Source organism: Salarias fasciatus, chromosome 3, assembly GCF_902148845.1.
Source record: "Salarias fasciatus chromosome 3, fSalaFa1.1, whole genome shotgun sequence".
NCBI classification, from domain to species: Eukaryota; Metazoa; Chordata; class Actinopteri; order Blenniiformes; family Blenniidae; genus Salarias; species Salarias fasciatus.
This window is the reverse complement of record NC_043747.1, coordinates 4,404,756-4,418,029: the sequence shown is the minus strand read 5'-3', so window position 1 is coordinate 4,418,029 and position 13,274 is coordinate 4,404,756. Positions and strand designations below refer to the sequence as shown.

The 13,274-nt window shown below is 49.8% G+C and overlaps 1 protein-coding gene across 2 annotated transcripts in view; it reads left to right on the top strand.

Annotated features, from left to right (window-relative positions):
- Window positions 1-13,274, top strand: part of nhsl2 (NHS-like 2) — a 77,016-nt gene that overhangs the window by 29,543 nt on the left and 34,199 nt on the right. The window contains exon 1 of one of the 2 annotated variants that reach the window (XM_030088523.1): window positions 6,951-7,054. The exons of the other annotated variant lie outside the window; for it this stretch is intronic. Coding sequence (XP_029944383.1) covers window positions 7,030-7,054 — 25 coding nt within the window. The 5' untranslated portion in view covers window positions 6,951-7,029. Of the gene's footprint in view, window positions 1-6,950; window positions 7,055-13,274 lie in introns of those variants that run through there. 2 annotated transcript variants of the gene reach the window in all.

Here is a 13,274-nt window from a genome sequence, read left to right as displayed (position 1 = left end):
GAAATGCAGTGATGTGTGCCGATCAGGAAATGAATTCATAATGAGTGTGTGTGGTGACCTGATGTAACCTCCGCAGCTGTGTGTGTGTGTGTGTCACTTGTCATTAACCCGGATAAATGTGTTGACGCCATAACGCCAGAAAAAAGTGAAAGAATGAGGGTAAGAGAGGAAGCCTCTCCTCTCTTCTCCCCTTCTCATTGTGTATTCTTCCCATTCTCTCAATCTCGGCGCCGCTCGCCTCACTCCCACTTCCTCATTTATTCATCCCTCGGCGTGTCGCCGCCTCTCCTCCTCTGCTCTTCACGCCATGCGGCCCAAAGCGCTCTCAGGTCCGTGTCGGTGTTTCACGGATCGTCGGCAGGTATCATCTTCACGTAGAGAGGCGGGAACGCCCTCATCCCGGAGCGAGCAGTCGCGTGGAAACTCTCATCACAGGTCAATAAATCTAAAAAAACCTCATCATAAGTGGTGGGATTTAAGTGACTTCCTTTCATATCGGCTAGCATGTGTTGTGTTTGATTCAAATAATTCAAACAATGATCATTTCGATTCAAATAATGCCGCATGCTCCATGACTTCCCCTCAGAAGAGCCAAGGAAATAAGCCAAACGTGCAGTTTATTTTCAAGCGGAGGAGGTTATTTCCTGGAGAGACGACAGTACATTAATGTGTTTATCCGTCAGTCCGTGACATGTTTAACCCATCTGAAGAATCCTGGTCTGAACATTTGCTTTGGTTTCTTCACTTTTTTCTCGGAATAGTTTGGATTACGTGAGATCTGGTTGGACTCGGCGTCCACGTGGTTCGTCCCTCCTCTGTTTTCTAGTCACATCTTCAACACGCAGCCAATCCATCTCTCTCTCGCTCTCTCTGTCTCTCTCTCTCCCTCTCCCTCTCCACAGCTCCTCCTCTGCTTTCTTATTTCTCGCTCTAACCTCCTTCACTCCAACCCCCATCACACTCTTTCCCTCTTTCTCCTCTCTCTCTCTCTCTCTCTCTCTCTCTCTCTCTCTCTCTCTCTCTCTCTGTCTCTCTCTCTCTCTCTCTCGGCTGTGATTGGCTGCGTTCATCCTGGATCTTTATGAATTGAGCATCAGTGGCTGGATTAGAATGACTGGGAGCTAATCAACACAACCGATGTTCGCTCTCTCTCTCGCTCTCTCTCATGCAAACACACACACACACACTCTCTCTCTCTCAAATGTACGCACATGCTAAAATATCTACACACACACACACACAGCGGCACACAGTCTGCTTTGTCAACAGCTCACGTAGCCTGAGCTGCTACACACACGTACGCGTAGTATAGGACACACACACACACACACACACACACACACAGATCGACATGCAGCTGCACATGCAGCCTCCTCCAGTGATGCTGTGACGCTCCGTCCTCGCTCGCTCGCTCGCTCGCTCACACACTCCTCGCTCGCCCGCTCGCTCCCACACGCAGGACGCCAGCCTCGCAGCCAGCCAGTCAGTGTGTGTGTGTGTGTCGGTGGCATGAGGCGGTGATGTTCTGGGACAGGAAGAACAGCATGGGCAATTCCCAGCGGCGGCCCAAAGGGAGGCACAGACCCAAATCGGCAACAGGTACTTTATCGCTCCGCCTCGGGGCTTTTATCGCGTTTCCTCTTTTCCATCATTCATTCACACTCGTCCCAACGGCAGCGTGTTTCTGCACGTTCACTGCTATTCATTCATTCATCCTTTACACACACACACACACACACCTGCTGTTCAGCGGGTTTTTCCTTCATTTTCTTCCTTCGTTTTTCCCCATGAATCACCTTTTCCTCCACACTTTCGTCGTTCATCGTGTGTGAATCCATCCCTTCACCTCCAGGCACACTCATTTAAAACTCATCCTCTTGCCTTCTCGCAGTTCATGCGATCACAGTCAGGTTACTCACCTCCTCCCCCCTCCTCCCCCCCCGCTCATGTTCATGCATCCGTCTCTTCCACACATTGATTAACACGTCCGTCTGCCGCGCCGTCCAATCATCATCTGCTTCATCCCTTCATACGTCTTCATGATCTCCTGGAAACCTGCAGCCACACATACATTCACCCCTCGTTCTCCATCCATCCTTCCTTTTCACTCACACACACACACACACACACACCTGCACCCATTGACTCATCTGTCTTGAGAACTTGTCACCTCCCGTCGGCACAGCCCTCTCTTCATCCCCTCATAGCGCTCGTCGTCTTCATTTCAAGCCTCTGTCTTTCAGTTTCGGCCCTTCGCTGCCTCGTCTACTCCCCTCTTTTACCTTCACGCGCATCGTTTCGCTCCTGTTTCCACATTCATCCATTCATCCGCTGTATGTGTGTGTGTGTGTGTGTCCGTCCACCCCTTTGTCCATTTCACGCTCCCTTTCATCCAGATGTTTCCTGCCTCGTTCCTCTCCTCCTCCACCCATCAATCAGTGCATCTTTCTCTCCTCTTCATTCACATCTGCTGGCGGCTCTTCCATTCATCCAGCCTCCATTTATCCAGCTTCCGGGCCATTCTTCAACTTTCCCGAATCCGTGGATCCAAAATGAGTGTGATCCACTGCACCACTCCATCTTTCCTCTCCGTCCTTCACTCCTCTGTGTCGTGTTGGAGCTCAGTTACACTTTCTAGGGTTTTTTCCCCCCCGTGCAGCACATTTTAATGTCTGTTCATCTCAATGTTTGTCTTCTCTTCTATAAAACGGCGTCTCATTGCATCCCTGCCTCCCCCTCCCTCCGGGTTGCCAGGTTGGGATGAACTGGGTCAATTGGTCGTTTGCCTCTTGGCGTGTGACTTGGCTGAGAAAGCCGAGTGGGTGTGTTCCTTGTTCTCCTGCTGATGTTCAGCTGGAAGCATCAGTGTGTGTGTGTGTGTGTGTGTGTGTGTGTGTGTGAGAGAGGGGTGCTACACGTTACTGCTGCAGTCCCGTGCATGCATCTGTTTTTTTCTTTTTTCCGTGTGTGTTTGCGATTCAGAGAGTGTTTGGCGCATTTCCCCGGCTGCAGCACCTCGTCCTGCACGGCTGGATGGGATCACTAGTGGGCTCTTTAATTATCTGTGAGGGCGAGCGAGGTGGAGATGGTGTGCAGAGAGAGAGAGAGAGAGAGGGTGAAGGAAACGAGAGGGAGAGCGGCGCAGATGACAGCCCTTGTAAATCTGCCCCCTTTTTACTCGCTTCCTTGTCAGGAGACGGAGTAGGGGGAGAGGATGGAACGCAGAGGGGGGGGGGACGAGGGAAGATGCAGCAGAATCTGAGGAGAAAAACGGATGAATCAGCACAGAGTGGCGAGCAGGAGCTGGACAAAGAGGCACGGCGAAGGACGAGGGGGAGAATCTGCAACCCGAACACACAGGAAGTGCGAATGTGACGCTGCAGATGTACACACTGTCAGCTGAGAGTAAACACACCCATACGCTCACTCGCTCTCCACACACACACACACCATGATGTGTGTGTGTGCTGTACGCCTGTAAGCTCTAACGCAAACCGACAGCCGCCCGGCCGGCGTTCACCTGCCGCCGCCTGCCGACGCGTTTGACCTTGACTTTTAATCAGCGGCCGGACGGAGCGCATCCATCGCCGCCGCCGGGACGAGCGGCGACAGTCGCATCACCGCCGCCAGGAGCAGCAGCGGGCCAGGCCAAAAGGAGGAGGCCCACGAGCTTCTGATGACTGAATATCTCCAAACACACACACACACACACACACACACACACACACACACACACACACACACACACACACACACACACACATAAACAGAGTGTGTCCTGCTCCCTGCACCAAGGTCACCGGAGGAGGTCTTCCTCCTGCTGCTGCGTCCAGGATTCAAACCTTCGACCCCTCTGTCAGTGTCAGGATGGAGGAGGAGCCTGTATCTGCCCCGCCCCCTCGACCTCTTCAGCTGGAAAGCCTCCTGAGTTCACACACTCTCCCTTTCAAATCAGGATGAATTACTGCTCATAAGACATTTAGAATCGGAGTTCTCTGCCATGTGGGCGGGTCTCTCATCCCTCATCTTTCTTCTCACATTAGCTGCCAATTTCCTCCTTTTTTCTGCTCACTGTTTTTGCTTTTTTATTCCCAGCAAAATTGAGAAACTTAATTGCTCCCTGTGTACAACAAAGGTTTCTTTTTTTCCCTTCATAACAAGAGCAACAAGGAACCGGAACAACCTGCTGAGGCTACTTGCAGAAATGGCTTCCTTGCGCCTCGTCTTCTCATCCCTCCTCACTCTGTTCTCTGACCTCTCTGGAACAATCAAAGTGTAGAAAACAGACACTATTGGTCTCATTCAGGAGAAATTCTGTTCTAGTATTAAATGTTCTTCACATGTGGAATGCCTGCGCTCCGTTTCCGTTGCTCGTCAGTCTCTGACTTGTTTTCCGTTCACGTTTTCATCCCTTGCAGACGCTAAACCGTCCCCTCTCCGTCCCGTGCCTCTGCCTCTTCCTCTGCTGCATTGCCATCGTAATCCCGCTGATCGGCTGATAGTCTCTCTCTCACTCTCTCTCTCTCTCTCTCTCTCTCTCAATGCTGAAAAACACCCCAAATGATTACTGCCCCCCCCCCGGCTCTGCCTCCGTCTGCTCTGGCGTTCGCTCCAGCGCGGCGTCTGAAGCTCGGTCGGCGTTCATTCATAGTTTTGAATCGATGATGTCATTTCAGCAGCAGCCTGCAGCGAGCGAGAGAGAGAGAGAGAGAGAGAGAGGTGGAGGGAGAAGGGTGTGTGTGTGTGGAGGTAATTGGACGGAGGTGAGGAAGAGGAGGGGGTCTGGTGGAGGCGATTGAGAGATCTGAGGTGAGATTGAGGATGAGATGAAGACGACGCTCGGAGAGAGGAGGAGAAGAAGAAGAAATGGAGGGTGGGAGGGGACGGGAAACGGCGCCGGGGGAGCGTGGCGACTGAGGGGGGCTGCTGTTGCCATGGTTACCCCACAGGTGTTAAAGCAGGTCAATTGGATGCCGGTCGTGCACGTGCGGGTGCATTTAGAGGGTCCGTCCATTCATTAAACTCTGGGGTGTGTCGCCGCGCACGTGACGGGCGCACCGGGCTCAGGTGGGACGAGCGTGTGTGTCAGACGGCGGCCCTCGAGGAGGAGTTCTGTATCGGTGATACCGAGTGTGACCTTGTTTGGAAAGGAGCTGACACACACACACACACACACACACACACACACACACACACACACACTAAACAGAGAGTCAGCCAGTGTAAACAGGCAGTTTCCCTCCGTGTGTGTGTGTTCAGCTCTGCTCCTGCAGACGTGCTCAGTCCCGCCGCTGCAGCATCTCGATGCGTGATCGATGGCTTTGCTTTGGTTGCGTAGCAACATCCGGACTGACCGCTGCAGTGGAGCGCCGCCATGACGCCCGGGACCAGACGCCCTTTCGCCTCCGCTCACCTCCAAACCGGAGTCGGCGTTTGGCGTCTCTGACGGTCGTGGTTAAAGGTGGAGGGAGTGTTAATCATCCTGGTGGAGTCCTGAGCTCAGCGGCTTCGCGGTCCTCCAGCACCGAGGCCGCCGTCGCTTCTACACCGCCCTTATTAACACCTCCTGTCACCGATACGCTGCTCTGAGTCTCCGTCCTGTGTGGATTTCATCCTGTCTTTTTGTTCCTTTGTCTCTGTTTTGCTGAGTTCTGCCGTTCGAGTCTGCTGCTCAGTGGGTCGAGCGGCTCGTCTCTCAGTGGGACGGCTGCAGGCTCGATCCCGGCGGTGAACGTGTTAATATGAAGCCGACAGCGCTGGAAGCTTGTGTTTTCACGTCTTCGGCGTGGAAGCAATCAGCAGCTCTTATATAGAAGCGAGCCCGTTAGTTTCACAGTGAATTAACTTTATTCGCCTCTTCCTTAACTCCACTCTCCACTCTGGGCTGCAGATGCAGCACTTCTCTGCTTCCAGAGGATACAATAAATCGATGGAGCGAGACGCTCACCCCGAGTGTCCTCCGAGTGCAAGAAAGTCACCGGAAAACTTCCCTGCGAGCAAACTCCGAGCCGACGCGCCGATTCCTCTTTTATTTTTCAGTTCTTCCTCGAACCAGATGTTTGTTTTCTCAGTTTTCTGGAGTCCGAGGACTCGGCTGGTGGAGGGCGGAGGAGTTTTTCTAAAGTGTGAGCGCCGCCGCTCGCTCTCGTCACCTCTGGCGTTTTCAGGAAGTGGCTGTTGAGGCGAGGAAGGAAAAGCGCCGGGCTGTGGCCACAGTATCCCGATGCTGGCTGGAAGGAGGGGCAGTCACTTAGTCACTCTACTGGCTCTGAATCGGGACTTTAGTGAAAAGAAAGCAGCTCATTAACTGTTTTCTTTTTGTTCCTCTTTCCCTTTAAAACTTCCTCTGTAATCTCTCTCATCTTTCCTGCTGGATTATTGACGGCTCAGATTACAGCCCCAGGTATATATGAAGCCAATAAGAACTCAGAAACACTGATATAACATGTTAAAATTTCTCATTGCTCGCGTTTTTTCCTCATAAAGAGAAGATTACAAGCTGGAATATGAGCGTTTCCTCTCCACTGATCAGCTGCTCTGTGAGTTGTTTCACTTTGTTTCTCACTGAAGTCTCAGTGAGAAACAGGAGAAGGAGCCAGCTGCCGCCTTATTAAAACCCCGGCCAGATTCTCGCTCTGCGTTAATTAAGCGGGAGCTTCTCCTTCCCTGGATAACCGACGTTTTCCACACATTAGTTGTGCGGTTTGTGCAGTTTACGGCACAGAAACAGCCACGTGTTGATCTGCCGGGGGAGTCCTGGAGGAGTCCGGAGGAGGGGAAGGGGCGGAAAGAGAGAAGGAAGAAAGAGAAAAGCCAGGAGGGGCGACACAAGTTTCCTCCCTTTCTCTTCCTGAGAGCAGGAGAGAAAACCGTTTCCCGATCGCCCAGTGAGTCAGAGGCTTCACCTCAGCGCTCAGCCGGCCTCTCCTCCTCTTCCTCCTCCTCCTCCTCCTCCTCCTCCTCCTCCTCCTCCTCCTCCTCTCATGGGTGCTTCAGCGTTTGAGCGGGACAGAGCGGAGGAGTTCGGACATGGAGGCATTCTGGACCAGGACGGGTAAGAGACGCAGCGGACGGAGTGACACCAAAACAAGGCCTGATCGCGCTGCACGTGTGTGTGCACGTGCGTGTGTGTGTGATTCATGTGATAGAATACGTGGATTCTGGTGTTTCCCATCACGGCAGTGATTATTTTTGTGTTAGTTGTTGCCAGAAATGTAAGAAAAAGCAGATTTTGTGTTGAAGGACGGACGTGAGAAGGAACTGTGGTCAGCCGGTTCTGGTTTGTCCCGACTTGAGTGGTGGAGCTCAGTGAGCTCATATGAGAGAGCCAGACATCCTCGGGGTGTCTGGATGTGTGTGTGTGTGTGTGTGAGAGTGTGTGTGTTCTCCCTGTTGAAAGGCTCTTTGTATGTTGAGGATCGGAGACCCGCCTGACTCTTTCACCCTGGAAAACTCTTCATACACGGCTGTTAAAGCGGGGCGGGGTCAGCTGGGGTCACCCGTGTAGCGCACACATACACACACACACACACACACACACACGTTACACACACACGCACATTGTACATACACATGCTGCCGAAGTAGCGTTTTGACTCCCACATGACCACAGTGTGGTTTTGCTCAGCGATGATGGTTTTTGCAAAGCCGCTCTTAAAACCAACCCACAAACACACACACACATGCACACACACATGCACGTGCGCGCACACACTCGCAGACAGACACACACACTGTCACACCCGTCTACACACAAGAGCACTCAATAATGCACACACATTCTCACACATGTGAACATGGAGTATGAATATATCTGTGCATGCCTGACACACACACACACACACACACACACACACGCACACACACACACGTGATCACATGGCTGCAGCATAGATACGCAGTATTTCACATGGTGGCTCTCACACTCGCCCCTCTGTCATTGTCTTCTCTCGTCCTTCCTTCCTCTCCGTCTCGCTCTGAACTGGAAATGATCGGCGCAGAAATCGAGCCTCATCGGATCTTTATGCAAATGAGCTGCTAAATGCGGCGCCCCGATTGTCAGGCTGAGCGGCGTGCGTGAAAGCGGGGAGGCCGGAGAGGAGCGAGGCGTTCGTTTAACCTCTGACCCTGGAGACTGACGGGGGCTGAGGGCGGCTTCAGGTTCAGATACTTAGATTTTTATAACAACATTGTTAGCAAACAATTGAAAGTGACAGAATTTCAGATATTAAAAGAAAAGTTGAGTTCAGGTAATAATTGATTCCCGCTGTGAGGAACACACTGACAAATCTGATTCGTTCATTATTTACAAGATGCTGATGAGAGGCAGAAAAATGCTGGAATTTGAGAGGAAGAGGAAACACTCTGCTGGTGTCGGTCTGGCCGAGAGAAAGAGCACTGTTACTGGAAACTGCCAGAAACATGAATTCACACGTTCACGCTCTGTTTTCTTCACGCGTCGTGGCTCCAGCCGGTCGGAGGGTCTGTCTTCTGCTTTTCTTCAGATCTGATCTTGATAATCTGCTGCCAGAAACGGCGAGATAAACTCTGAATCAGTTTTACTCTCTGAGGCAACACAGCCTCAAACATTACAGCCCGGAGATGGATGGTTTTCCTATTTGTAGAGTATCTAGTTGATGATTTCTCTGTTTTTTTCATTTTTTAGAAAACAAATTAAAGCTTTTCCAGCGATCGTTGATCAATAGAACCTCAGCAGACGTTTCCCTATGAAAATAATCATGAATAAAAGCACAGAATAAAGTGAAAACTGCAGCTTATTGTGGTTATTTTAATAAAAGTCAACGCTCTCTGTTTTTTTTTTTTTTGGTTCATTGAATTCAGATTAAATGCATTAAATGGTCATTTATTGAAATTACCGAGGTAAATAAATGGGTTTCAGACGATAAGTGGAATCATTTCCTTCTAAAATATAATTAGTCTGAAGACATTCAGCCTGCGTGTCCAAATTAAGTTCTCCAGTTAATATCGTCCTCTTCTTTCGTACTTTGTAAATGAATTCAGGACATTTTAGAAATATTAAAGTGATCAAGCTGGACGCTTTTTCAAATAAATCCTGAAGTTTGTTTTCATTTTCAATCAAAGTCACTGCTGTTTGTGGTTCATGCATTCAAAAACACTCCTTTCCTTACATTATAATGATGAGGCTGGTGTCAAATTACAAGCTAACATCTTAAGGTTGAATCATTGTAGGTTATAACGGCCCGATTTAGATTAAATGGCCAAAAAATAATGGAGATAAAGAGTAATGAGCTCCAGGAAAACAGGCATTGTGAGTGGCTGTCCGTCCCTGCAGCGCCGTATGTCTTCGCCGAGCGCCGTGAATAAATCGGCGTCACGTCAGACGAAGCCAGATGTTTTCCTGAGGAGCTTCTAACGAGGTTTTTCCGTCCGGAGCTCATCGTCGGAGCGTCTGGTCTGTTTTCATTAGAGCCGACTGTCTGGTGAGCAGGAAGACGGCAGGAAGTCGACGGAGCGCCGTTTCCTCTGCTGAGACAGCCTCACCCTGCCTGTGTGTGTGTGTGTGTGTGTGTGGAATTATAGTGTTTTCATTTTTTATATTTATATTTTTAAATGTAATGGTTAAAATAAGATAATTTTATTAAAAAAAATATAGTAATAATAATAAGAAAATTTAAAAAAAAGTTACAATTTTGCCTTTTCAAATTTCCTGCTCAGTGCAAATACAATAAAAATCAGATTTAAAAAAAAATAAAAAATCTCCCGCCTGCCGCCATTATCAAGGTCGGCCGAAATGCACAGGAAGCGAGCCAGAGCAAACGCTGGGGTCTGACCGGCGGCGATAAGAGCCGCTCCGGAGCCCAGAACCAGGAACTCTGCAGTTCACAGAGCTGGCTGCGAACTGCAGGCGGTAAAAGGGAACACGGCGTGTTTTATCAGCCGTAACGAAGGTTTCAGTAACGGCTACGACAGCTGGAGGCTGTACGGAGAGACCGACCAGGCCAACTTTGATGTCTCTTCTTCTTTGCTCCATTTTTTGGCTCCACCACCTTCTGAAGCGAATATTTCACGCTTCAGCGACGTTCAGATCTGTGTATTTACATCTGCTGACTTACTCATTTTCGTTGTGTGATTTTTATTTTTATTTTTATATATAGCGTCAAATCGTGATGTTAAAAGTTAAATGACATGGCCGGAGTTCAGAGGTCAAACATCACGCCGAGCCTCCTCGCCTCCTCGCCTCCTCGCCTCCCTGTTTCCTTCAGCGGCATCAAACATTCACAAGCATCAGAGGAGCTCGTCGGCCATGAAAAGTTAAAGTGACACCGTGTCTCGGTTAGGAAGCGGAGGAAACGCTTAAGTCCGACGGCGGGACGCATCCAGGGTTTACCGTGTAACGGCGTGTTGCGTTTAGGGGAGCCGTCTTCGGCGGGAAAACAGAGTTTCCTCGTCCCCGACTCCTCCGTGTCTCTTTAAACTTTCATTTTTCAGAAGTTCGTGCAGCGGAGTGGCTGTCTGCAGATGTTCCTCACTGGAAGAGACAGCTGCTGTGTGTGTGTGTGTGTGTGTGTGTGTGTGTGTGTGTGTGTGTGTGTGTGTGTGTGTGTGTGTGTGTGTGTGTGTGTGTGTGTGTGTGTGTGTGTGTGTGTGTGTGTGTGTGTGTGAGTGTGTGTACAGAACACCTTGAACCATCTGTGTCCTCGTGTATACAACAGGCCATGTGTACTAGCTACAGGGCGAGTGTATGTGTGTGTGTGTGTGTGTGTGTGTGTGTGTGTGTGTGTGTGGGTGTGTGTGTTTATACTGGTTTGACTCGCGCTGTGGGGATTTTCCTTGCTTCTCTCAGTGCTACATGGAGTTCACCGCTTTTCCATGGATTTGTCTTTTAAGTTGCGACGTTGGGGCCGCTGCCGCTCAGTGGTAAGGCGGGGCGTCTCCCAGTCCGGGGGTTGTCGGTTTGATCCCCCCTTTGCCCCCAGTTGAGCTTCTTCCTCGGCAGCCAGCGTGTGAAGATGAAGCTGGACGCCTGAGGTGGTGAAAACACAGAAGTATAATTTAGATGGATTAACTCTTTGGATCGGAGTCTTGGGTTCTTCTCCTGTAGGGAAGTAAAACTGTTATGCATTTGCTCTAAAAACTTTGTTTTCTTTTATTTATAGCGCTCCGCAGCCTTTCCTCCTGTAATTTCAACCTCTCTGTGAACCTAAAGGAGTTTTACACTTGATATATTAACTTGTATGAAGCAGTATTTAAACCAGTAAAAACTTGGCCGTTCTTCAGACTGAGGCGTTTAACTTTAACAACAGCTATAATTGTCGCCTCCAGGCAGCCATATTTTTACATTTTTACATCCGTTCTTGAAGAAATAGTTTGAGTGTGAATTCATATAGTCTGCTTTCTGCACTGAACAGCGTGAAAGCTCCGCTCTGTTCTTCACCTCAGCAGCAGATGAGCTGGTATTTTGGTTAATTCTAATCAGACTCACTGTACCATCTGGTGGTGAAAGCTGGTACTGCAAGAAGGACGCCATCACTGCAGTTTTTAAAGGTTACAGTTTCATAAATCATGGTTATGGGTGTGCACATGTATATCGGGTGTGTGTATGTGTGTATGGGGGGGGGTGTGTTTGCAGATTGAGTTTGGGTCGACCTTGGCCGACCCGTACTGATATCACATCCTGTCTGCTTGCCGCAGTCTTTTCCTCGGAGGGCGAGAGAAGGATCGTGCACAGATTTACTGCCCCCCCACTTCTGTTTCCCACGTGCGCGCGTACCCCCACACACACACACACACACACACACACACACACACACACAAACCCCCTGACCTTTAGCAGACGGTGCTGAGTCAGCCCTGTGAGTCCTGCCCAGTGATCGCTGCAGCAAGTCTGTGTGTTATCAATCACTGTGATAAATAATCAGTGACTGTGTGTGTGTGTGTGTGTGTGTGTGTGTGTGTGTGTGTGTGTGTGTGTGTGTGTGTGTGTGTGTGTGTGTCCTGGATTTCCTGCTGCAGTCAGGAAAACAGTATGCAGTCTGTCATAACAGTCACAACATGAGTTGGTACATGGTGCCGTGTGACTGTAATAAAGCTGAACACTGGTTTTCGTGTGTGTGTGTGTGTGTGTGTGTGTGTCTTTTGAAAGATCCTGGATGAAGCCTTTACTGTGTGAAATGTCCTTTTCAACACATTTCCTGCAGAAATGACCAAAACATTTGTATAAAGACTAGTTTCTCTAAATAAAGAGTATTATTTCACAGTTTTACTTGTTTTCAAACTTTGGATGAGTCGCTGCACGCGGGGTTTCTCTCCTCCTTGATTAAAGACGTTCAAATCAGGCAGATTGTTTCCTCTGAATTACCTGAAGATGTTTCTAAAGCACCGTCACTGCTTTAGCCTGTGAAACGGACTGACTTCTCCTTGTCATTAGTTCATGCTGGAGTCTGATTAGGATTCAGATTTTGAAGATTCTGTGACTGTCGCTGCACTTGATATTTGGATATTCATGAAGGAGGCATTGAAGGTTTAATTTCTGAGTAGTTTGCTATTAATCACTTAATGAGACTCTAATGTCTTCCATGCCAGTCGCCCTCGCCGCTCCTCGCGCCTCCGCTCAGCCGCCGACCCCGTTTCGACTCGCGCGGCGGCAGATTACCGCCGGAGGAGAGTTTTACGGGGATCTGAAGGGATTTGGCACTTGGTAGAGGAGCGGGACATTAAGATAAAGCTCACATCGGGGCCGGGCGGCTGCAGTACGGCAGAATCGGATGCCGGTGCGCATCAGCGGCATCAAAGACGAGGAATCTGGCGTCGGGAAAGCGGCCTTTTAAACTTCAAGGCCGGGCCGTCTCCAGTCGTTTCCCCCTCCTTTTGACGCCGCTCTGATGGCTGATTGCAGCTCAGCGGGATTTCCTAATGAACACGACTCACTCATTGGCAGAACGTGTGTATTCCATGGTGGCGCGTGTTTGATATTCCTCAAAAATCGGCACATTTAAGCAGCCAGTCTGCATGCGTTTATTCAAGCAGTCTTCATTTTAGCTTCTTTTAAAAACTGCATTCGCATCAGGCATACGTAGAGACTGCTTTGCATTTATATAGCTGCACTCTTCCCTCTCCTGGGAGCCGCCGAGTGCGACTGTGCTTGTTAAATAATCCCCGTGTGCCTGGAACACCTTGCTGGAGGGAACGGCGGCGTGAGGTTTCAAACTGCAGATCGCAGGAGCGGGTTTTTATTAACGGACGTTCGCTTCTATGTCAGGGCCTGCTACTTTCAGCCGAGCCGTGTGGAATGT